We start from the raw sequence: 23592 nt of genomic DNA, 5'->3' as shown, positions 1-23592 counted from the left end.
ATTATTCACTAATCAATAGAACTTTCACTAATCCACAGAACTTGTCATTGGAGACTAGTTAGTATGCTCTCATGTGTGCTTGCTATTATTACGAGTAGATTGTGTCTATGTGTCAGGGTTAATAGATGTTTGGGGTCAGGAGAAAGTACTGGGTAAACGACCCTTGTCATGACTACAAGGAGAGTACTCTCTAGTCTGAGAGTGGTCATGTGTTGGGAGCTGTGAATCTTTACAAAACACTTTCTTCATCAACTGTGATTTATTTACCAGTCTGCGCTTTTGAAGAGGGATGAGATGGAGGGATGAAGGAGGGGAGATGGAGGGATGGAGAGGGAGGAGGAAGATGGAGGGATGGAGAGGGAGGATGGAGGGATGAAGGAGACGGAGGAGAGATGGAGGGATGGAAGAGGAGGGGTGTAGGGATGAAAGAGGTGAACCCAGTGCCAGCGTCTCTGTTGTGTGTAATAATCCACAGATGGAGGGAGGAGAGGAAGGGAGGAGAGAGAGAGAGAGAGAGAAAGAGAGAAAGAGAGAGAGAGAGAGAGAGAGAGAGAGAGAGAGAGAGAGAGAGAGAGAGAGAGAGAGAGAGAGAGAGAGGAAGTGAGAGAGAGAGGAAGTGAGACCAGAGTGAGGACCAAGGTTGCATTCTACATCATTTATCCGGATTTCTATGGAGGAGGACATCTTGTGTGATGAGCAGAACCTGAGTCACTCTGCCTCAGAAGTCTTCTGTTTCTGATCAATGTAGCTCTAACACACTGTGCTACCACAACTAATACATTGAAATGGCTAACAGCACATCACTTTATTTATGGAAGCAGTCTCAATTATAGTGTCTTCCCCTTTGAGCCATCTGTCGGTGTGTCTGTGTGTGTGTGTGTGTGTGTGTGTCTGACTGTGTAGGGGTGTGTGCATGTGTGTGTGCATACAGTATGTGTGTGTGCATACAGTATGTGTGTGTGCATACAGTATGTGTGTGTGTATGAGTGTGGGTGCGTAGATGTATGTGTGTGAGTGTGTGTGTGTTTCATCTGTAAGATACTGAGTTCGAGGCTCGTGGAAACAGACGTAACAGACGTCTTCCTCTCTCCATCTTCCCTCCCTCTTTCCTCCATCTCTCCGTCTCTCCCAGTCTCCCCGCTCAGCCCTCCTCCCCTCCTCTCAGCAACACCGCGGCCATCCACCTCTGTGTGGCAATCCAGGGAGGAAGAGAAAACAGGCCAACAAGGAGACCCTGGTAGTGGATTTGTGCGCGTACCATGTAGGCTGTAAGGCCCTACCGCGGCCTACGTCCGAATCTGGCCTTGGCCCTTTGCTGCATGTCTTCCTCTTTCTCCTCCTGTCACACTTCCACTTAAAAACTGTCCAATAAAGCATGGACGAATCATTGATATCTTTAAAATAAAAAGAGACTGGTAGCAGCGTGGGGCAGAGAGGACGCCTTCGCAAGGCGTCCCAGGTCCCAGCTCAGGGATAGTGAGGCGCAGGCCAGCGCTGGAACCAGGCTGCGGGGAGGTCGGGGTGAGAGTACGCTTGAAATTAGCATTGAGAAGACGGCTGCCAGGGCTTGAGGAAATTGAGGTTGAGGTAAGGCTATTATAGTCAACCTTGAAGATAGGTGTGTGTGTGTATGCGTGTGTGTAGATAAAATATATTTTTACTGTGAACATGTGAGCTCCCATAGTGCGTTATAATCCTCTATATCAAAGGCTATTCCCAATTTGTTTCTGAAGATCAAGCAATCTGGACCGCCACTGATTGGAATGTTAATAAAAAAGGCCCAGGGGGTTCTGTCCGGGGCTTGTACCGGTGTGGACAGAATATTGAGCACCCGCGCGGAGCAGGCAAGCGACTGACAGTCGTCCCGTCGCCTGTCTACCGATTCCGAGCAACCGCTTCTGTTAACAGAAGTCGCCGTAGCCTTTGTGCGTCCCTGGAAGAAGTTATGTTTATTGACATCAGTAGAAAGTTAGCTCAATTGTAGCAGCTGAAAAAAACTGGTGCAAAATCTCCTGACTATTTCCAATATCTAATAAAACTTAGCTAGTGTAGCGAAAAAACACAACTTCCTAAACTTTGGTACACGGCCAATCGTTTAATCCGGAGCATGGCGACATTAGGTTGTGACCGGCTTTAGGGCGGGCTGTCCATGGCCACTAGCCCCTGCTTTTGTTGACAGAACCAGCACTCTGTGTTGAAGTGAGGCCAGAATGTGTAGCAGTTCCAAAGAGGGTCACCCATCCCTTGCGGTCACAAACACACCGTCCACGTTCCTCGCATTACAATGAAAATGGTTGCCTAAGGAGGAGAGGGAAGGAGGGGGGGGGGGGGTGTCAGTGGAGCGTTACCAACGAGTATTAGCAGCAATCTTTTAAAGATCTGTTTGACTGTTGTCTTAATCTAGCTTACCTTTTTCTGGGTGGAAGTCGTCTGTCCTCTGAGGTGATGGTTTATGGAAGGTAAGCAAGCTAATCACATGCCTGCAGGCTACGGCTAACCGCAGCCCAAGTCCCTGTCTGTTTACAACCAACAGCGTAGCCTTGGCGTCGATTAGTTCTCCTGTCACGCTCTCCCTCTCCCTCTCCCTCTGGCAGCGGCGTGGGGGAGTGGAAGGAGGAAGATATAGGAGAGAGCGAAACACGCACAGAGAGAGGGAGGAGGGGGAGGAGAGCATGGAGGCTCTCCAGTCTGAAGAGAGGTCCCGACTCCCGACAGTGCCTGAGTTGTGTGGTTAAGCAAATGGAGAGAAGATTGAACGTATTTCTATAAAGCAGCCAGCGCCGCCACCACCCTTTCTCCACCTGCAGCCTTTTCTCCTTCAAAGGCTACCGACAGAGAGCAGCCGCTTGGCTGTAGAGGAGAAGATAGAGGAGAGGAGGAGGAGGATAAAGGAGAGAAGGAGTAAATCACAAATAAGCAAGAGTATACACACACACACACACACACACACACAGGTCCAATCCCTTTGAGGTAACCTGACATTATATCACTCCATGGTTATACATTTTTAATCAAGCTTGTCAGTGGGGTTCATAAACCTGCATCACCCCTCCTTCTGTTCATGTAGCCTCCTCCTCCATCCATCCACGCGTCCATCCCTCTGTTTATCTACCCTCCTCATCCATCCATCCATCCACCCTCACTTCATCTGCCCTCTTCCTCTCCTCCCTGCTAACCCTCAGGTTAATGGAGACCAGCTCTCCCACACGAAAATCATAAAGCCACTGATAATGTGCAGCATTTTCTGGGACTCGAGGCTTTTTAATTTATTTTCGAAGCACAAAAATGTTGATAGATATAGGCTATGAAACCGCAGTCACATTAGATGTTTTCGATGTGATTTCTAGTCATTTTCTCTTCAATTACTATCATTTGTCACTGACTTCCTTTTGACCAGCCTGAAACTCAGCATTCCCATCTGAAACATAGGCCTACAAGGTCTTTCATTTCAAATATATTTACATTTTAACATTTTAACAAGACTGAAGTGTTCTCCGTTTGCATTGTGAACCAAGCCTGCCCCCTGGTGGTCATGTCTTGATATTGTCAGATCTTGTCCAGCATCAGAATCAGAATCAGAATGGGATTTATTCGCCATGAAAGTTTGCACAGACAAGGAATTTGCTTTGGCAGGAAGGTGCATACAATAAACATATAGGGACCTAAAATTTAAATATGTGGACTATCTATACTAAGGGTACATAAACTAGCAGTACTAAGTGGGATTAGAATAGAATTAAATACACAATAAAATAAAATATAAGTTGCCGTAAATTACAATATAAAAATACAAAAATACAAATATTACAAAAAATACAAATGTACAAGATACAATTTTCTAATGCAGTGCAAAAAGCAGTGTGTTTTAAGCAGGAAGTCATTAGAGTCAGTGTGGTCCCTTGGCCTTGTTGAAGAGGCCAACAGCGGAAGGGAAGAAACTGTTTTTGTGGCGTGAGGTATTGGTCCTGATGGACCGCAGCCTTCTGCCGGAGGGGAGTGACTGAAACAGGGAGTGTCCAGGGTGGGAGGAGTCGGCCACAATCTTCCTTGCTCGCCTCAGGGTCCTCGAGGTGTGCAGGTCCTCGAGGGTAGGCAGATTGCAGCCAATCACCTTCTCAGCAGTGCGGATGATACGCTGCAGTCTGCTCTTGTCCTTGGCAGTGGCAGCAGCGTACCAGACGGTGATGGAGGAGGTGAGGATGGACTCAATGATGGCTGAGTAGAAGTGCACCATCATTTTCTTTGGCAGGTTGAACTTCTTCAGCTGCCGAAGGAAGTACATCCTCTGTTGTGCTTTCTTGATGAGGGAGCTGATGTTCAGTTCCCACTTGAGGTCCTGGGAGAGGATAGTGCCCAGGAAACGTAAGGACTCCAGTGTTGACTGGGGAGTCACACAGGGTGTGGGGTGAGTGGGGCTGTGTTCCTCCTGAAGTCCACAACCATCTCCACTGTCTTAAGAGCATTGAGCTCTAAGTTGTTCTGGCTGCACCAGGTCACCAGGTTGGCCGCTTCCCACCTATAATCAGACTCGTCTCCACCAGAGATGAGCCCAATAAGGGTGGTGTCGTCCGCAAACTTCATAATACGTCTATACCAAACACCTGATTCGGTCAAGAGACAGACAAAGGGTGTGCTGGTCTGGTTCAAAGGTCAACACCAAACGTTCTTCTGAACCTTCACATCTCTGAACACTGGCTCGAGGGAAATAAGCAGGCTGGGGTAGAGACACTTCCAAACAGCTGGGCTACACAGTGACACACACACACACTCATACAGGTCTCTGCACATCTGTATCCCTGTCAGGTCTCCAGCTGCCTAATAACACACACTGGAGAACAAGAGTGACAGCTACTGTCTAAGGAGAGGTGTGTGTGTGTGTGTGTGCGTGTGTGTGTCTGCCTCCCGGCGTGCATTACTGAGTGTGTGCATGCTTTATTTATTTACGTTAATGTCTAAAACGTGGGACTAATAGAGAGGCAGCTAACTGTATTTAAAAGATAATAACATTAGCATTGAACCACTGTTTGAAAACATTTTAATAGAATACAAATCTGAATGATCCAAAGAGAAGAGGTTTGACAACCAGATGACTTGGAAACAGACATAGCCAACAGGAATTTACATTAAAACAAGGTTTAGATCACCACATGGAAGTGTCCACGGGGTTGGTAACTATGGTGACGACCCCACTCCCTTCAGGGTCAAATTTAAAAGAAGTTCAGGGGGGTCAAAGGTCACACAGTGGAGTCCAATATCTGCTGGGGGTCTGATGACGTCATTAACAGGAAGAGACGCCTGGAAAGTTCTGGACCAATCCGGCGCGTGGTAGCGGTCACGCCCTCTCCTCGGCGAATCAAGAGGTCAGACAGCAGGGAGAGGCCCTCTCTCTCCGACCTGCACTTGCGGTACGCCTACGGAGATCAGGACACTGAGGAGGGGGCAATACCCAAGTGTGTGTGTATTGTGTGGGTAGTGTGTGAGCTGTACACGTGGCAGGCTTGGGGAGACCAGGACCATGAGGAGGGGGCCACGTCCCCCACCCTGTGTATCCTAAGTTTGTCTGTGTGTAGGTAGCCTGTGTGTTTGTGTAGCCTATATGTGTGTGTGTATCCTATGTGTGTGTGTAGGTAGCCTGTGTGTGTGTGTGTACCTGGCAGAGCAGCAGTGGAGAGGGGTATGCAGCCAGGATGGCAGAGGCCATGTCTGGACTGACTCTGTTGAGCTGCTGGATCTGTCTCGTCCACACCTGCTGGAGCCCCCCGGGCCCCCGGGCCCCCTTCCGGCCCCCCGCACTCTCACTCTCCACGCAGAACGAGAAGCCAGTCTGCTCCCTGGCTCGTCTGGACGGACAGACACAAACACATACAGCCACGCACACACAGATACAACCACACACACACACACTGTAAATATTCAATACTGACAGTAATACACAAACAAACACATTACACAAGAAACAATATACACGCAAAATAAGTCATACACACATGCATCAACACATACGTCAACAATATCACATCACAGAATTTTACAAATGCACGCACACACATTAAAAGAGACACACACAAGCACACACCTAGTCGACCCACGCAAGCACTCGTGCATAGGACACACCACCCCACCACTCACTCACTTGAAAGGGGCTTCGGCTACCGCTTTTGTTGTCATGACGACGTGCTGGGAGAAGTCCGCCCAGGTGTGCAGGAAGCGTACCTGAATGCCGGTGTGAAGCTGCAGGTGCACCAAGGCCTGATGGGAGATTTTGGAGGACAGGAAGAATAAGGTAATGGGTCATCATTCTGTGAGAGCACAGCTGAGCCTGTTCCGTCACGCCTGCTCCTGTTCTGACACGCCTGCTTCCTGTCCTGACACACCTGCTTCCTGTCCTGACACGCCTGCTTCCTATTCTGACACACCTGCTTCTTGTCCTGACACGCCTGCTTCCTGTTCTGACACGCCCGCTTCCTGTCCTGACACGCCTGCTTCCTGTCCTGACACGCCTGCATCCTGTTCTGACAGGCCTGCTTCCTGTTCTGACACGCCTGCTTCCTTTTCTGAACACAAGACCCTCTACAGAACCACACCTTCTCACAGAGAGACCTCTCCCTACCTCCTCTATGTCAACTCGCGACACGTCCGGCAATCCTTCTCCTCCTCCATCGTTCTTCTTCCTCCTCCTCTTCTTCACTGCTCCTGGTCCTAGCTCCTCCCCCAAAACAGCCTCACGCAACTTCTTCTGGCCCTGGGACTTCTGGGATCTGTGGGCAACACAGGAGTTGAGACACAACGTATAACTCGACAGGAGGAAACAGTGGGACACCCTCAACCCCCCCCCCCCCTTCCCCCATCTTCCTCCCCCCCCCCCCCCCTCTCATCCTCATCTCCTCCTCCGCCAGGTGGGCCAGCCTCACTTGAAGTACGTCTCCAGGTCGATCACCACCAGGCTGAGGGAACGCCCAGGGTTTCTGTCCATCAGATCCAGGATCCAGGAGGTCAGAGAGGGACAGCCATTTGCACCCACCCCCCTCTGCTCCTGGAGGGAGGGAGGGAGGGAGGGAGGGAGGGAGGGAGGGAGGGAGGGAGGGAGGGAAAAGAAGAGAGAGGAGAGATGGAAAAGAGGAAAGTGAAAAGGGGAGAGGAATAAGATAAAAGAGGGGGAGATGAGGGAGAGGAGACGATTTGGTAAGATATAAACATTGAGCTGGTTATATTACCTTATACCTGAATCACAAAACCAAAGTCAGGAGGTGAAATATCACGTTTTGAACCTCATGAATCATGAAATAACATAATAACACAACTTACCACGATGAAATGTAACTACATAACAGTTCCTCTGTAACTCCACTGTTGCTCCTCTAGGCACTAGTATGTTACATGGTAGCTCATGTAAACATTCATGATAAAGGGCTGCCCTAAACATACAGCCCAGTGCTGTGAGCTAGCGTGGGAGTGCAGAAGCTACCTGGCTGTAGCTGTGGACCAGGGGGATGAACTGCTCCACAGGGATCTGCAGCACCACGAGCGGCTCCAGTACCCCGGCCTGCGGGCCTGGCTGAAGCCCAGAGAGGGAGGAGGTGAAGGGGGCGGAGGAGCAGGGGGACAGGGGGTTAACCTCTACAGCAGACTACTCTCAGCTCAGCTGTAGTCTGTTTTGTGTGTGTGTGTGTGTGTGTGTGTGTGTGTGTGTGTGTGTGTGTGTGTGTGTGTGTGTGTGTGTGTGTGTGTGTGTGTGTGTGTGTGTGTGTGTGTGTGTGTGTGTGTGTGTGTGTGTGTGTGTGTGTGTATATACAGTATGTGGGTGTATTTGTGTGTGTGTGTGTGCGTGTGTGCGTGTATCTGCATGTGTGTCACCTGAGCGCAGGGGGACTTCCTGGTCCAGCTGACACAGCGAGGGAGGGGTTGTTTCTCTATGGCACAGCTGCAGCCCAGAGCCTGCAGAGACGCCAGCAGGGTGGCCCCGCCCTCCAGCTGCAACAGAGCTACACACACGCACGTATACACACACACACGTATACACACACAGACACATATATACAGACACACAAACATAGCAGAGATGCACCCTATGTGTATAAACAACATTCTACAAGTGTATGCGTGCTGCAAGTGAATCAGCAAAGATACAATCGCACACACACACTTCGTGAATAAGTCATATTTACTATAGTCTACACAGTAGGTGAGTGAATAAAAATATACAAAGTCTATCTCTGTCGTCAAGACCACCCTAGACCAGGTTGAGACTGCTCTGCCTAGGACAGACACCCACCTGGGTCCACACACGCCACAATGTGTTTGATGCACTCTTCCGGCCTCAAGGCCTTGGCCGCCTGCGCGAGCGCCCTCCTCTCCTCCTTCTCCCTCTCCTGCTCCTGCTTTCGCGTCTCCTTTCGCGTCTCCCCCTCCGTCTTCTCCCTGGCCTCCCTCCTCCTCAGCGCCTCCTCCCGGGAAGTCTGGATCTCCGCAGGTGTTCGCTTGGAGGGCCTTTTTTTCGCCGGGGAGGTGGAGGTGCTCCCTGCCCAGGAGGAGGGCTTAGGAGGCGGCCATAGCTGCGGCATGGAGCCCTCTTCGGGGTCGTATAGTGGAAGCGGAGGTTCTGACTCTGAGAAAGCGCTCTGTGCTGAAAACTCTGGAGGAGACGGATTCCTTGGCGAACGGCCATTTTGCCCATTAATGAATAAAGAGGACGAAGAAACAGCTTCTTGTTTCTGTTTTAGTCTCTGTGCTAACGGCACGTACGGCGCTTCTTCTTCGTCGCTACTGATCATCTTGACGTCGGGCACTCCTACACCGGCACTCAGGTTCTCCCAGACCGCGTCTTCCCCTAGGTCAGAAACAGGGGAGGAAGACACGGGGATCTCGATATCGGAGCTGTCTAGTACCACCACGTCAGGCTTCGCTATACGGGTGAGGGGGGCTTGATTGCTGCGATCGGGCTGTAAAAGAAACTCGTACACGGGTAGTTCCTCGTCCAGATCGCTGGTGGAAGAGTCGCTGTAACTATCCATTACTGTCCAGACACATTGGCTCACTGACAAAGTGGCATTACTATTCTATTTGCAGTTTTATTAAGTTCAAGATAGTTGGCGAACTTTTACTTTGTATGTGGGTTGTTAGAACCTAACCTAGGATTTAAAACACATTAAAACGATCTATGTTCTTTTTACTCGAACTTAGAGTAGAAGTTTCGCATTTCGCGCATTCCCAGCATTCAGTGCGCGTTCATGGAAACGAATCAGTGGACACGCATTGACGTACACTTATCACGTGCCTAAAGATGGCTGCGCTCACGTCCTTGATGTTGAGGACAAGAACAGGTAATTTAAAGATTATTTAAAGAATAACTAAAATAAACGTTCAACTTTACTATGGTCTAGAGATAAAAACATAAACAAGCGGCGTGTTCTACCAACGAACGCTTGCTAGTAGGAATATGTGATTCGTTTTAACCGATTGACTGACTCACGTAAGGCACTGCAGTAAACAGGGACGCGAACACCTCTAATCGTGATAACAAGATAATTAACAATCTTTTGCCACAATTGTGTGAGTAAACACGTCATAATCCCTAACGATGTTTCACCTCCTAAAGGCCTACTACTCCCGTGCCAGTGTCCTCTCGTGGACGCGGTGAGGTTCGCGTCCAAGAAATCGGGAGGTAGTAGCAAGAACACGGGAGGAAAGAGCCCTGGCCGCCGCTTCGGCTGCAAGAAAATGGACGGTAACTTAATTATGTGCACCCACACTCATACAAATGTGTTCAATAGAATACAATGTGTGTTTAATGTACCCAGAATCAAGGCGATAAGGGACAAGGTTGCTTATAGTGGGAATGGATGTTCATTGTGTACTCTTTTTGTTCGCGACCAGGGAACTTTGTCCACGCTGGAAACATCGTTGCGACGCAGAGATCAACGAGATGGCATCCAGGAGCACATGTAAGTCGGAGATGGTTGAGGTCTCCTATCCTCATGAACACACACCCTTTTCCAAGTGACATGAGAAATAGTTAAAACGTTGTACATTGATGTGTTGAGACCAAACCCATAGGCTACTATCTTTAAAAATCAAATAGTTTGATGTTACATATTAGATAGGACATTGTGTCTGCTGCACTGGACCAGTGTAGTGGTCATGGGTATAGGCGTCATTACACCTGGGTCCCACCCACTTCTTGAAATCGGCAGTATGTCTCCCCGCCGCACTTGTTATTAAGAACATTATATTTAACAGCCACATTCTTTCTGTGTAATGTTTCTCTGTCCCAGGTGGGCATCGGGACAAACAACACCCTCTACGCATTGGAGGACGGAATTGTCCGTTACACCAAGGAAGTGTACGTTCCTCCGCCTCGCAGCCCGGAGACCTTTAAGGTGATCACCAAACTTCCCAGGGGAACTGTCCTCTACAAGACCTTCATCAACATCGTCCCCAAAAAGCAGGAAGGAGTTTTCAAACTGGTGGGCATGTTTTAATCAGCTTTCATCCCACACGGAATGTATGGAAGTTCCGGAACTCTATTTCTCTACTTCCTGTGGACTTGGAAGTCGACTTGGGAATGTTCTGGAACAGTTGGAATTCCTGGGGAAGATGTGTGCTGTGAGGTGGTGATAAGGTCATAAAGGAACTCTGATAAAGGAAGCTGTCCAAGGGTGGAGTACGGTCATTTATGACTCATAGAGAGTTTGTGTTCATCGATGTGAGTGTTTGATTGTGGAGGAATGACTTGTATGTTAACTGTCATCTGTCTAGATTTGTGTGCAAAATACATGTCACAAGAATAAAGTTTTGTATTTAAGTGCATAGGCTTACTCTTTAATGGTCAGGCAGTAGATCGAAGAACCAATGTGAAAATTCCTGAACTTCCCCAGCCATCCCATGAATATCTGTTGACATTTAGGAAATACATCCATACAGTTGATTGGAAAAACCTTGTCTGCAGTTCTGTCGACTGGCCACAAGGGGTCTCAAGAGCAGACAACAGCATTGTCTGCTGTTACTAACCACGAGGGGGTCTTGAAAGAAACCAAAAGTGTCACTATTGTACAGATCATGGTTCTCTCCAGTCTCTTATTAATAACCATAAAGCATGCCTCTGGGTCTGAGTCTTACAAGCTAACTGCTAGTTACAAGCTTACAAGCTAGTGTTATTACACCAACGTATTAATACAACCTGTGTAATACAACCTCAGGTTACAGGACAACCTGGGAGTTATATGGAGAAGGGAGACACACTGAAACACAGAGACTTTATGCACCTGTGAAGGAGTAACTCAGCCCAGCTGGAGAGGTCTGGGGGAGAGCTGCAGTTGTGGTATGTAAGGGAGGGGATGAGTGCCTGGTACTGTCAACACCAGCGGCTTCTAGAACTCTCATGATGGAAATCCTCTCCAGGAAGTGGGAGGAGTCATGACTGTGTACAGGAACAGTGGGTTCTGCTGAGGGGTGGTGAGGAGGGTGAGAGCTGAATTTCCAAGAAGTAGAAAAGGTCAAAGAGAGGTCGTAACTCCCTTCAGAGCCTCACTTGCTATCTATGGTATGGAAATGTTTGTGCCATAAGGAATTTTGTCATCAGTAACTTACAGAATCTGTAAAGAGGTAAGTTATTTATTATATAACTTAAAGGAGGATATTTAATAGAAATGTACAAATATTGTCTAATTTTGTTTGCTAGCTTAGTTACATCTGTACACAGCATGAGTCAGATCCGTACATATCAGCACATTTAAGTTCTTCCAGTATATGTTCATAATATTTAGTTAATCTTTAACCTGGGTTAAAAAATGACCCTTAGTAGTTTGTCATTTTGTGAAAACACATGTCCATTGAGTTGGTTCTGCATGGTCTACGTGAAGACGAGTTTACCTGTACAAACACACTATTCCTTGAATCAGAAGGCTTCAGATTGATTAACAAGAGTAACTAGGGCGGGATTCTGTGGGATTCTTATACAACTTAAAGAAGTTGTTTCCACGTAGGAAACGTGATGTTCCGGCGTTCTAACGACTATTCCACAAACGACGCACACTTCTTTGGTTTGTTTTGTCAACACTCTGTACACGTAATTCCTGCTCTTTGACAGCTTCTTTAAACCGTCCGCAGGTCAGTTCACAGAAAAGTAGCTCACAGGAGCAGAGACCTCCAGAAGGACGCAGCCACCTCCATTCCAAACTCCTCCTGACCCCCGGGCAGACAGCACAGGCTGAGTGGCCCCTCTGTCTCCATCACAATGAGGGCCTTCAGAAGAGATCACTGCTGGTCGGCTGCAGGGCCCCTGGGCTCCAGGCCTGGGGGGCCACAGACGGGGGCTTCTGCCCAGACCGCAGGGGAGGGTCCTGGGCAGGTGAGGCTGCTGGAGGAGGGGGTCTCTGGCGACTGTAAGTCCACAGCAGAAATCTCCACAGAGCGGCGCAGGGTCTCCTCGTATGTTGGAGGGGGCTGAGAGGAAACAGACACCAGCATTGTGAGTGTGGCAGGAAGGCCTGGGTGTGTCTGGGGGAGTGAGGCTGCTAGGACTGGTCTCTCACTTCAAACGATGCTGAACTGATAGATCACATTTTAGGTATCGCAAGCCCTGTGCACTTCACACGCAAGTGACACAGATTTACACACACACGTACAACACGTAAACCCGTGCTTGAAGATACACACAGAAACACAGGTACACAAAGCTACACAATGAAATACACCCGTACACAAAGCTATCAAGAAACACACGTGTGCGTAAACAAGGCTACACAGAAGACACACAGGTACACGAAGCAACCCAATGACACACATACACACCATGCTACACAGAGACTGACCTCAGAGTCGGAGTAAGGCCCGTTGAGGCCGAAGCGGTCAGCGATCATGGAGTGGATGAGTCTCTGCCGGTCCTTCTTCCGGACGCTCTCGTAGGACGGCAGGCGGGGCGGTGGGCCCTGCAGGTGGTAACTGCTGGGTTTGCCAACGATGAACAGCCTCCCTAGCTGCAAACATACACACGTACACAAATGCTCAAATACGCACATCTGTGTGCCCACAAACACACCATCACACATATGCACTATAAATGACTTTATGCCTATTAAATCGCTCTACTGGTTCACTAACTTGTGAGTGTCTTGAACTGATTGGTTACTGATCCTAATATAATTATTCATGACTGAACATTAGGTGAAATTATGCCTGATCATCTGACTGGTCACATTTCCAACTCATTAGAAACCGTCACCAGTCATATAAAAATGTCAGACATCGTACAGTACAAACTGTGCTGTTAAATCACCCGTGTTAAAAGCAATCACATTACGATTCCCCTTCAAGCGTCTGTGTAACATTAACTCAAAACAGAAAGACTTCCTCCAGCCTCTCACTGAACTTGCTCTCAGAGTCGATGAAGAGACAGGAGCTGGTACAACCTTCCTCCTTCTCCTACTGTCTCTGGTGAGAAGGAAGAGAGGAGAGAGGGAACAGGAGGGAGGGAGGGAGGGAGGGAGGGAGGGAGGGAGGGAGGGAGGGAGGGAGCGAGCGAGGGAGGGAGGGAGGGAGGGAGGGAGGGAGGGAGGGAGGGAGGGAGGGAGGGAGGGAGGGGAGAGGAAGGAGGGAGGAGAGAGGAGAGAGGATGGAGGGAGGGCTGGAGGAGAGAGGTATGTACCTGGGGGTCCATCTCTCCGGGGGTTGTACCAGCACCCTGCTGGTTGTAGGAGCAGCCCACTAGAGACTGTCTGCTGTGGTAGTGTGGAGGGACATCCTGGAGGGGGGGAGGGGGTAGGGAGGGGGGTAATAACATAAGTCACACCTTCACACATCCCCCTCACACACACACATGCACACACTGGTGCTGTTTGTCTATAAACATATGAAGAGTACGCCTGCACACACACACGTATATACATCACTCACACACTAACAGACACACACACACACACATTAATGTATAATGTCAGCTCAATGAGTTATCCTTGGGTTTCTTAACTCTGGACTTTGTCTTGTTTACTCCACACATTCTCTTGTCCAAACTGTTTCCTCCATGGATTACTAGATCATGGAGTTAAGTGCCTGTAAAACTTTGATTACTTCCTGAAAGCCCAAGAGGACAACGCTCTGTCTATCTGACCTGTCAACATACCAGGAGTTTCCATGCTGAGTTTGATTCACTTTTCTTCCTTAAAAGCTCTTATTCAGGATTGGCAGTACCAATAAGAATTGACAGAACATTAACAGCTAACAGTCTCTGCCTGTCTGTCTTACACACACACACACACACACACACACACACACACGCCACCTCCACCCCACAACATTAGGCCACACCAAGCAGTCACTCTCTGTTATGACAAGGAAACAGTGTTAATATGCTCAGGGCTAACCAGTGGCAACAATGTGGTCGAAACAGTGAAAGCACACAGAGATGGGTTATCCCCCCCCCCTCCCCCTCACCATCAGCAGAGCAGGAAACAGAGAAACACTGCTCATCAGCCAGTATTACAGGAAACATGACAACAAGTAACCTTGTGAGGATTCAGAAGCATGGAGGACATGCTATGAAATGCTGTCATGTCTTATGGCAACAACCATGCTACATCTGTGTCTAAACCTGATGACATCACACAAGCATTATGTGTAATATAACCCAACACATCTCAATTGTGGAATATCCGTGGAATTGAAGTCACATGCTATGACGTTAGAGGCGGCTGTGAATCGTGCTAGTCTTACGGTATGGTGTTGTGAGCCCCGGTAGAACCTGCAGCACAGCGGGTCTTTCCGGTACAGGATAGCGAGAAGCAGGATGATCATAATGAAGAACACCAGGCAGGACACTGCGGAGGGAACACGCGCTGTCAGTCACGATCACGGTCACGAGGGACTCCGTTACATCTGTTAAAAGCTCGTTTAAAGCATCTTCATAGCAAGATGAACTGTGCAGAAAGACGGACTCTTTGCCGACTCTTACAATGTTGATTGACTTATTGACTTAATCTACCTGAAGCGATGATAATGGTCAGATGATTCGCTGTCAGTGGAAAATTCTTGGTTGAATTGGAGGACATCCTTACACAAAGTCACACAAGTTACCCAACAAGTATCCTACTTGAGCCTGAAAGTTAAAATCTGAATGAATGCATCTCGATTCGCTCGTGTCCAAAAGAAAAAGACATCCAAAACAGTAGTAATTCCTGAAGGCTGCTTAAACTCGTTTGCGCCTTGGTTGGATGTGATACAACAAGAACTTGTTGCCCCTCCAGCAAAACATTAGCTAGAAACTTTGTTCGGTAAATATTAACAAACTCGCAGAGAAACTGGGACGGGCTGTTGCACCCGCCCATCGACCCAACGCTGCCACTGCGTCAACAGCTTTAGGGGAAACTCGTTCGGAGATTGAAACACAAAAGGGGAAACAACTTGGGAGTTTAATATAGAATGAGGGATTTTGAGGGATCTGGCACAGTACAGCGTGACCTTGCACTGAAAATCAATCACTGTTCACCTGTCTTCCTTGTCAGTACCAGACACACAATAGAACAGTCTACAGGATTCCTGTGCGCACCCAGGGAAACCCTTCATCTCTCTCTCTCTCTCTCTCTCTCTCTCTCTCTCTCTCTCTCTCTCTCTCTCTCTCTCTCTCTCTCTCTCTCTCTCTCTCTCACACACACACACACACACACACTCACACACACGCTCCCTCTCCACCTCTCACTCCTCCCACTCTTCTCCTTTTACTCCTCCCCCTTCTGCTCTCTCTCTCATTCCTCCCTCCTCTCCCTCTTCTCCTCCCCCTCCTCCTCCCTCCTCCCCTCTTCTCTCACTCCTCCCCCTCTCCTCTCCCTCCTCCCCCTCTTCAATCCCTCCCCCTCTCTTTTTCTGGTCTTCATCGGAGCTCTCCATGGTGCTGAAGGGCTCAACACGATTGTTCGACGCCATTGAACAGTCACTAGTTTCCCACTTTGCATACCGAGTACGGCATTCCGTTTATTTCAGCTGAGAAACTGTGAACGTCTCCGTTTCTCCAGTGTTGTTTTGTTTCGAGCGCATCACGGTGACGCCACACCACACAAAGAAAACTAGAGAGATAGAAGGAGAGAGAGAGGAGGAGAGAGAGAGAGTAGAGAGAGAGAGAGAGAGAGAGAGAGAGAGAGAGAGAGAGAGAGTGAGAGAGAGAGCGAGAGAGAGAGAGAGGGAGAGAGAGAGAGAGAGAGAGAGAGAGTGAGAGAGGAGAGAGAGAGAGAGAGAGAGAGAAGAGAGAGAGAGAGAGAGAGAGAAGGAGAAGGATAGGTTGTAAACCTCCTTTAACGATTCATATTCAGAAGAGGTTCTGGCAAACAGGATGGAGAGGATGGAGTCTATGGAGCCGATTTCGGCGAATTATGCTACGTCGTACCCCGAGATCCACCCGGACAGCGCGTACGGATCTACCGCCGAGGACTTCCAGGAGAAGCCTGCGTCCACTCCTTCATACGACGAGGAGTTGATGCATAAGGTAGGCGAATAAGAATATACATTTATAGTGTACATCTCTGTTGTTCCCCATATGCAACTTGTTGACAGCGTACGGGGATAGGCCAGGTAATTTGTTGGTTGAGAAAGTTTTAGGGGACTGATGTATTGGCAGAGATCTTCAGGCTAATTTCCCCACTCTATTTAACCGGAAGATGTGTTGTCATGTCTCCATCCGCGCTACTTAAGAGTAATGGTCTACTAGAGTAAATGTCATTACTCCTCATTAGAATCATCGCTGTCCTTTTTGTGATTGGATCAGACCAGCTCGAGGAGGAGGAAGTTCTGACGCTTGATCAAATCAGAGTTGCACGCTCCATCTGCGGGCCAGGGCTGGTCAGCGGCCAGAATAATGACGCGCTATACTGTACCGGCCCAAATAAGAAGCGCTTGCTGACTCGCTTGCTTACAGCTTACAGCTACCGCAGTCCTCCTAAAACAAATCACTTGCTGCTAGAGGTGCATTTACGGCCAGCGTCTTCAGATCGACTGCAGTATCGGTGTTAGCAGCCTAGCTTGTAGGCTACGTGGCTGAGATTTGTTTAATTAAATATTGTCACGAGACTGTGATGGGCCCACTTCCTGTGAGAGCTTCCTCTTGGTGATGTAGGTCACCGGGGAGTCTGTGATCTTTCGAGTGGGAGATCAGGCCCATTGATGAAAATGGATCTTGTTTTGTGGACTAAATGCTCACCGGTGGGCTGAGTGACCTATGAGTCAACACGACCCCTTACAAAGACGGTGTGCAAAGAAAATACTGGGTAAAAAAAAAAAGAACAAGACAATGGAGAGAGAGAGGGAGGGAGGGAGAGAGAGACAGGGAGAAAGAGAGAGAGAGGAGAATAGTAGGGAGAGACAGACTGACACAGCCCATGAGCAGAAGGAGAACATCTGTTACTCATGCTTGTTCAGTCCTGAGTTAGGCTTCATTTACATCTCCTCTCTGTCCTCTCTCTCTCTCTCTCTCTCTCTCTCTCTCTCTCTCTCTCTCTCTCTCTCTCTCTCTCTCTCTCTCTCTTCTCTCTCTCTCTCTCTCTCTCTCTCTCTCTCTCTCCATCTCTCTCTCTCTCTATCTCTCTCTTCCCTCTCTCTCTCCATCTCTCTTTCCCCCCTCTCCTCTCTCTCTCTCTCTCTCTCTCTCTCTCTCTCTCATCTCTCTCTCTCCTCTCTCTCTCTCTCTCTCTCTCTCTCTCTCTCTCTCTCTCTCTCTCTCTCTCTCTCTCTCTCTCTCTCTCCATCGCTCTATCTCTCACCATGCTCACAAGAGGCCCCTGTGGTCTGCCTCTCTGCTGATCTGGAAGCAGAAGTAATGTGGTTCCATTATTGCAGGTTATTATGATAGGTTACAAAATGTGGTTCAGGACTGGCCTTAGTTTGTCATTGCAGCAGTTTCATGCTGCTGGACTCGCAAGCAGCTGGCTAACTGATGAATTACACACACACGAACGCACATGCACACACATATAAACACAAACAAACACACACACAAACATGCACGATTGTTGTTTCCTCCAAGACAAATTCCTCAACATCTGCGTAGCTTTCACCTAATTGCATTTTGTCTCCATGGGAGAAGGCTCTCGCATATCCCCCCACGTAACCACGGTAACAGTATCATAACCTTACCAACTGTCCTCTCATCTCCCTCCCCCTCCCTGACAACACACTCCCAGACTCTTCAAACCCACAGACCCTCGTTCACATGCCGAACATGAAACCTGATCCGACGTGTGCAGTGTTTCTTTGACGCCATAGCAACCTGGTCGTTATGGTAGCTGAGTGTGCAGCTGACCCGGCCCCCCCCATCCCCTTCACTCTTCCCCTCCTTCTCCCTCTCTCCCCGTTCCCCTCCACCTCCCTCACCCCCCACCCCCCCCAGATCTGAACACGATATCCAAGGCTGAACACAGAACTTTCTCTGTGATGCTGATAGAGAGAGACTTCCTCACGACTTCCTTCCCTAGTTCTCCAGTTTCTATAATCTTCCGTGAGCTGAGTTCAAAGACTTTCTGAAATCTGCTACAAAATGTAAATGTGAACTCAGTTATTTTTAATCCTCTGAATGCACATACACACGTGCGCTCACACATAAACACACACACACACAAATGCACACATTCAAACACACACAGTATTAACAAAGCCATGCACGTGTGTGTACATTTATGTGTATTTATCTATTTATATGTGTGTATGTGTGTGTGTGTGTGTGGATATGTATGTGTGTTGTGTGTGTGTGGATATTTATGTGTGTGTATGTGTGTGTGTGTGTGTGTGGATATGTATGTGTGTTGTGTGTGTGTGGATATTTATGTGTGTGTATGTGTGTGTGTGTCTGCAGACCATTCTAGTGGGAGACAGCGGAGTGGGGAAGACCTCTCTGCTGGTGCAGTTCGACCAGGGCAAGTTCATCCCCGGATCCTTCTCTGCAACAGTCGGCATCGGCTTCACAGTACGTGTGTGTGTTTGTGTTTTTTTAGTGTTTTTGTGTGCATGTGTCTGTGTGTGTGAGTGAATGAGTGTGTGAATGTGTGTGTAAGTCAGTGAGTGATTCTGTGTGCGTGCACGTGTGTGCGTGTATCTCTCTACCAATAAGAAAAACAATCCAGTACTGCATCTGTCTCCTCAGAACAAGGTGGTGACGGTCGACAACATCAAGGTCAAACTGCAGGTGAGTCATTCTATTCTAGACAGACAGAGCACTGTATTGGATGGTACCGCATTGACTTGTGTGCTGTTGTGTGTGTAGATCTGGGACACAGCGGGCCAGGAGCGCTTCAGGAGCGTGACTCACGCGTACTACAGGGACGCTCAAGGTTTCCTTTGCTCTTCCTTTATACTCACAGTATTTGTATTTGTTATGTTTTTAAAGCGCTTTGAGATGCAACTTACAAAAGGCGCCATAGAAAACAAAGTGGTATTATTATTGTCAAGTTAGGGACAGGCACAGGCCTACCAGGTTAAGGACAAACGACACTTTCATGTCAAGACACTCAAGTATTGATTTAACCATTTATTGTATTGGAAATGCTTTGTCTTTGGCGGTTGGTGGTTGGTGGTTACTCTGGTTAAGAGGGAACTCCCTACCTTGGAGCATAGCCAGCATAGCACAGTACACACAATAACAAGGCAGAGAACATAGGGTATACGATCCCCCGGGGAACAGGAATCATTTCAAACGTAAAGCAGACTTTTTAACAAGCAAGAGAAGCTTCCCAGAGCATGAACAACGTCTGTAGTGACGATACAGAAGGCAGCCTGGAGGAGACGGGGATGATGGAGGGCGGCAGCAACAGCACCGTATTCAGGAACACGGCAACACATGATGTGTGAGCGTGTGTTTCCGGGTCTGTCACTGCAAGCGGTATCATAGTCCGCCGAAGGCCTGGACCTTCAATCGGCTGCAGTTGATAACGTGAGTGGCATGAGCTGATGCCCGTGACGCGCTGCCTGAGTGCCATGGCAGAACTAGCTCCGCCCATTTCATGACAAACAACGCTGTCACCATGAACGAGACATCCTCACAAGTGTCTGGGTTGAATGTATCAAGGTTGTAGGCGATGTCAAATGTCTTAGCGACACGTAAGTTTGTACCCTAAATGAGCTAAAAGCTAACTTTGGCATTCTTACTTTATCAATCCTAGAGAAGTATCCAGGCAGGCCTTTATCAGGATTGGTCATCTGTGTCCATGATAACCAGATACCCATGATACCTATGATATCTGTTTATTGTTTGGTTCTTGACAGCTCTACTCCTGCTTTATGACATCACCAGCAGATCATCCTTCGACAACATCCGGGTAGGTGTCACTTCCTGGTCTGCAATTGCTTGGTTAGAGTCTTATTGGAGATTGCTTCTTGGTGTTTTGAAGACAAAGTATATTCATAATTTCATGATTGAAGCAATTAAAGGGAGATTATTGCACTTTAAAAAAATCCATTGCTAACAAATAACTCACTTAGTTTACATTGATCCCTTGTGTGTGTGTGTGGTGTTTGTGTGTGTGTGTGTGTGTGTGTGAGTGTGTGTGTTCTGTTTCCCCTTCCATAGGCATGGCTTACAGAGATCCATGAGTATGCACAGACGGATGTAGTCATCATGTTGCTTGGCAACAAGGTGAGGAGGGTTTGTGTAAAGCTTCTGACTCAAGTCAGGAAGAAAGAGAGGAGAGTATAAGAGAGGAGAGGAGAGGCAGCAGAAACAGTAATCTCACATAAAATAACACCTCACACGCATTCCTCAGTTCACACCCACTGAATCACTCAGAATATGCTGAAAGAGAAAGAACAACAAGATTAAAAAGAAAGCATAGGGAGTCAGGTGGCTGAGCGGTGAGGGAATCGGGCTAGTAATCCGAAGGTTGCCAGTTCGATTCCCGGTCATGCCAACTGACTTTGTGTCCTTGGGCAAGGCACTTCACCCTATTTGCCTCGGGGGAATGTCCCTGTACTTACTGTAAGTCGCTCTGGATAAGAGCGTCTGCTAAATGTAAATGTAAGCAGAAAGAAAGAATGCAGGAGAGGGTGAGTTTCCTTGAGCAGAGATGGTGTGTGAATCACAGACTTGACAAGAATGTTTCTGCATGCAGGTGGTGAAATGAAATTCCTTTAGCAGATGGTTTCATCCAAAGCGACATACATACAGCGCATGTAGAAAATACAGCAGTAAATCAAGCATCAGAAGTGCACAGCTCAAACTGTAATTTTATTGTCAGAGTCAAGGAACAGCCTGTATATACCAGGCACAGGACACCAAAGACAGGAAGAACAGGGTTTCTGTATGATGGTGGTGTTTCTGTAGTTTTTCTGTACAGTGGTTTTCCTAGATGAATCTGAATGTGTGTCTCCTTATAGGCCGACATGGGGAGTGACAGGATGGTCCGGAGAGAGGAAGGAGAAAAGCTGGCCAGGGTCAGTCTCTTCCTGCTGTGGCTTTTTTGGATTCGTAGTTAATTGTCCAAATATTACCAGCATACAGTATTAGGCTGCTGTAGTTACATGGTAATCAGTGTAACCTTAATATAAAGTGTTGCTATGTAGTTAAATGGTAGTCAATGTAATGTTTTGCCAAGTATTGTTTGTGTGAATCAATCCTTTCTCCCGGTTCATTGGTTTCTTCCATGTGTCCAGGAACATTCCGTCCCTTTCATGGAAACCAGCGCCAAGACTGGAGTCAACGTGGAGCTGGCATTCACAGCTGTGGCTAAGTGAGTCACCTCTGGGGTCGTCTCTGTATCTCTCTCTCTCCTCTGCTTTTCCCTTTCCCACCCCTCCCCTCCTCTCTCTTCTCCTCTCCTCTCCTGCCTTCCCCTCTTCTCTTCCTCTCCTCCCCCCTGCTAACCCCCTGTGTCTCCCGCAGGGAGCTGAAGCACCGTGTGGTTCAGAGGCCCGACGAGCCCAGGTTCCAGATCCACGACTACATCGAGGCCCAGAAGGAGAAATCCAGCTGCTGCAGCTTCCTCTGATGCCCTGACCCCTCTGACCTCCAACCCCATGACCCCTGACCAACCTCACGACCCCCCTGACCCCCAACACTAGCCCCTGACCCTCAACCCCTGCCCCAAGGCTACTCCTGTAGGAAAGGCTACATATGATGAAGATGAGGGTTCTACGTGTGACGAAGATGAAGACGTGTCGTGAAGAGTCCCGTTGTACTGCAGACGTGACATCAGAGACCCACGAGGAGACGTGCGACCAGGGGAGGCAGGCGGGGGCCGAGGTGGTTCCCTGCCAGACTCACAGCTGCAGGGTCTGTCTGTGGCGAGGAGAGAGAAGCGTGACGAGAGAGAGAGAGAGCGTGTTCCCGGAGCCTCCTCCCCTCCCGGCCTGCCTGCGCCGTCTGCTCGAACCCTCTCTCTCCTCAAGACCGCCCTCCCAGACGGTTTTCACCCAAAGCCTTTCGCAGAACAGGGACTGCGTTTGTTGTCGGCGCAGTCGTCTGGGAAGGGGGATTCAAACCCAGGGCTTTGACGCAACCGTGCTCTCCTCTCAGTGTGGAGGTGCTGTAGGCGTGCTGCACACAGCACATTTCAAAGTGTTCGTTCGATCACATTTCTAAGCGTTCATCTAACCCGAACCAAATTTGCTGTGTCGTGTCCTGGGTGCCACCGTGAAGCAACTCTCTTCAACCTTGCCTTAACCAGGAGAGATCCAAGGTTGAAGAGCTTGTTGGGATTTGAAAAAAAAAAAATTCAAGCGCGTCCTGGCCAAGCTAGGCAGCACCCTTCCACCGTTATCAGACAGCAGAGAAACTCCCCAAGTCATCCCACAGACAACTAGATTTACGACAAGTAATCTAGTAAACCATAGCACCAGGGGCGTAGGTTTCATCAGATGTGTGTGGGGACATGTCCCACCCACTTTTTGAAAACGGAAACTCCGGTTTGTACACAAACCAACGCCCCCAGATAGCCCAGCGGTGCAACGAGAACCCAGACACTGCTCTGAAACCTGCCGGAAGACACAGGCCAGCCCCTGGCTGCATGTTCCTGCTGTCCTGATATTACCAAGCTGCTCCTGTTCGGCCTATCTGGCCTGTTTCACAGAGCCTGTTTGGTTCAAATTGGATTTGAAGATTCATCGTTTGTTTTGTTTTGAGGGTTGTTTGCATGTTTACAGCATCTGCATGCTGCTACTTTGTGCCTGAAATGTGTCCTCTTCTCTGATTGGGGGGAACGTGTGAAGCACACAGTTCTCTTCCTGTTACCTGTTCCTGTCCTGATAACATATCACACAGATACCAACATGACACCATGGGGTAGATATGGCACAGTTGTGACAGATATGACACAGGTCAAGACCAAAGTGACGGCTATGACACGTATTTGACAAGAGATATGACCTTTATGACAAATGTGTGACACTGTTATGACAGCGATATGACAGAGATATGACAGTTTTGACCCAGAAGGTAAAGGGTCATATGTAGACCATGACAGTGTCAGATGAAACTGATTGATTCCTCCAGTATTATGTCAGATGAGTCTTTATCTATTGGACACCAGATTTCTGAACTGCAGTGGAATCCCCTTATGCAAATATGGATGGAATACTTTGTGTTTGAGAGTGAGAAATAGGATTACCTGGCCTGCTGATATTTGCACTATA

General features: G+C 48.4%; 4 protein-coding genes and 1 long non-coding RNA gene across 7 annotated transcripts; 3 read left to right on the top strand and 2 right to left on the bottom strand.

Moving 5' to 3' along the window:
- The first annotated feature begins 1490 nt into the window (after positions 1-1490).
- Positions 1491-3309, top strand: LOC134031461 (uncharacterized). Its single transcript, XR_009931920.1, has 3 exons — positions 1491-1587; positions 2405-2459; positions 2595-3309. It is a non-coding gene; the product is annotated as an uncharacterized LOC134031461 (long non-coding RNA).
- A 1709-nt stretch (positions 3310-5018) lies between these two features.
- eme1 (essential meiotic structure-specific endonuclease 1) lies at positions 5019-9421 on the bottom strand. Its single transcript, XM_062475092.1, has 8 exons — positions 8273-9421; positions 7855-7982; positions 7466-7555; positions 6912-7033; positions 6611-6758; positions 6134-6249; positions 5651-5840; positions 5019-5411 (listed from the first exon to the last, which is right to left on the bottom strand). Exons 1-8 carry the CDS (start codon positions 9009-9011, stop codon positions 5235-5237), a joined length of 1710 nt encoding a protein of 569 aa, XP_062331076.1. The 5' UTR covers positions 9012-9421; the 3' UTR covers positions 5019-5234.
- Positions 9171-10806, top strand: mrpl27 (mitochondrial ribosomal protein L27). The gene is made up of 4 exons (XM_062475096.1): positions 9171-9320; positions 9596-9724; positions 9874-9941; positions 10272-10806. Exons 1-4 carry the CDS (start codon positions 9281-9283, stop codon positions 10476-10478), a joined length of 444 nt encoding a protein of 147 aa, XP_062331080.1. The 5' UTR covers positions 9171-9280; the 3' UTR covers positions 10479-10806.
- LOC134031469 (uncharacterized) lies at positions 10614-15585 on the bottom strand. 3 transcript variants are annotated; one of them, XM_062475094.1, is made up of 6 exons: positions 15498-15585; positions 14975-15004; positions 14707-14810; positions 13643-13738; positions 12810-12974; positions 10614-12441 (listed from the first exon to the last, which is right to left on the bottom strand). In XM_062475094.1, the coding sequence occupies exons 1-6, from the start codon at positions 15553-15555 to the stop codon at positions 12253-12255; spliced, it is 642 nt and encodes a 213-aa protein (XP_062331078.1). In that variant the 5' UTR covers positions 15556-15585; the 3' UTR covers positions 10614-12252. The 3 variants fall into 3 exon arrangements, with proteins under 3 accessions (XP_062331078.1, XP_062331077.1, XP_062331079.1); XM_062475093.1 differs by having other exon boundaries at positions 12810-12978; positions 13644-13738; XM_062475095.1 differs by lacking the exon at positions 15498-15585 and having other exon boundaries at positions 12810-12978; positions 13644-13738; positions 14975-15339.
- A 648-nt stretch (positions 15586-16233) lies between these two features.
- Positions 16234-22993, top strand: LOC134031790 (ras-related protein Rab-37-like). Its single transcript, XM_062475510.1, has 9 exons — positions 16234-16468; positions 18827-18937; positions 19115-19156; positions 19235-19301; positions 20233-20285; positions 20537-20602; positions 21340-21396; positions 21616-21692; positions 21845-22993. The coding sequence occupies exons 1-9, from the start codon at positions 16316-16318 to the stop codon at positions 21948-21950; spliced, it is 732 nt and encodes a 243-aa protein (XP_062331494.1). The 5' UTR covers positions 16234-16315; the 3' UTR covers positions 21951-22993.
- The last annotated feature ends 599 nt before the right edge of the window (positions 22994-23592 follow it).

Source organism: Osmerus eperlanus, chromosome 12 (genome assembly GCF_963692335.1).
Source record: "Osmerus eperlanus chromosome 12, fOsmEpe2.1, whole genome shotgun sequence".
Taxonomy (NCBI): Eukaryota; Metazoa; Chordata; class Actinopteri; order Osmeriformes; family Osmeridae; genus Osmerus; species Osmerus eperlanus.
This window is presented reverse-complemented; position numbering and strand designations above follow the sequence as displayed.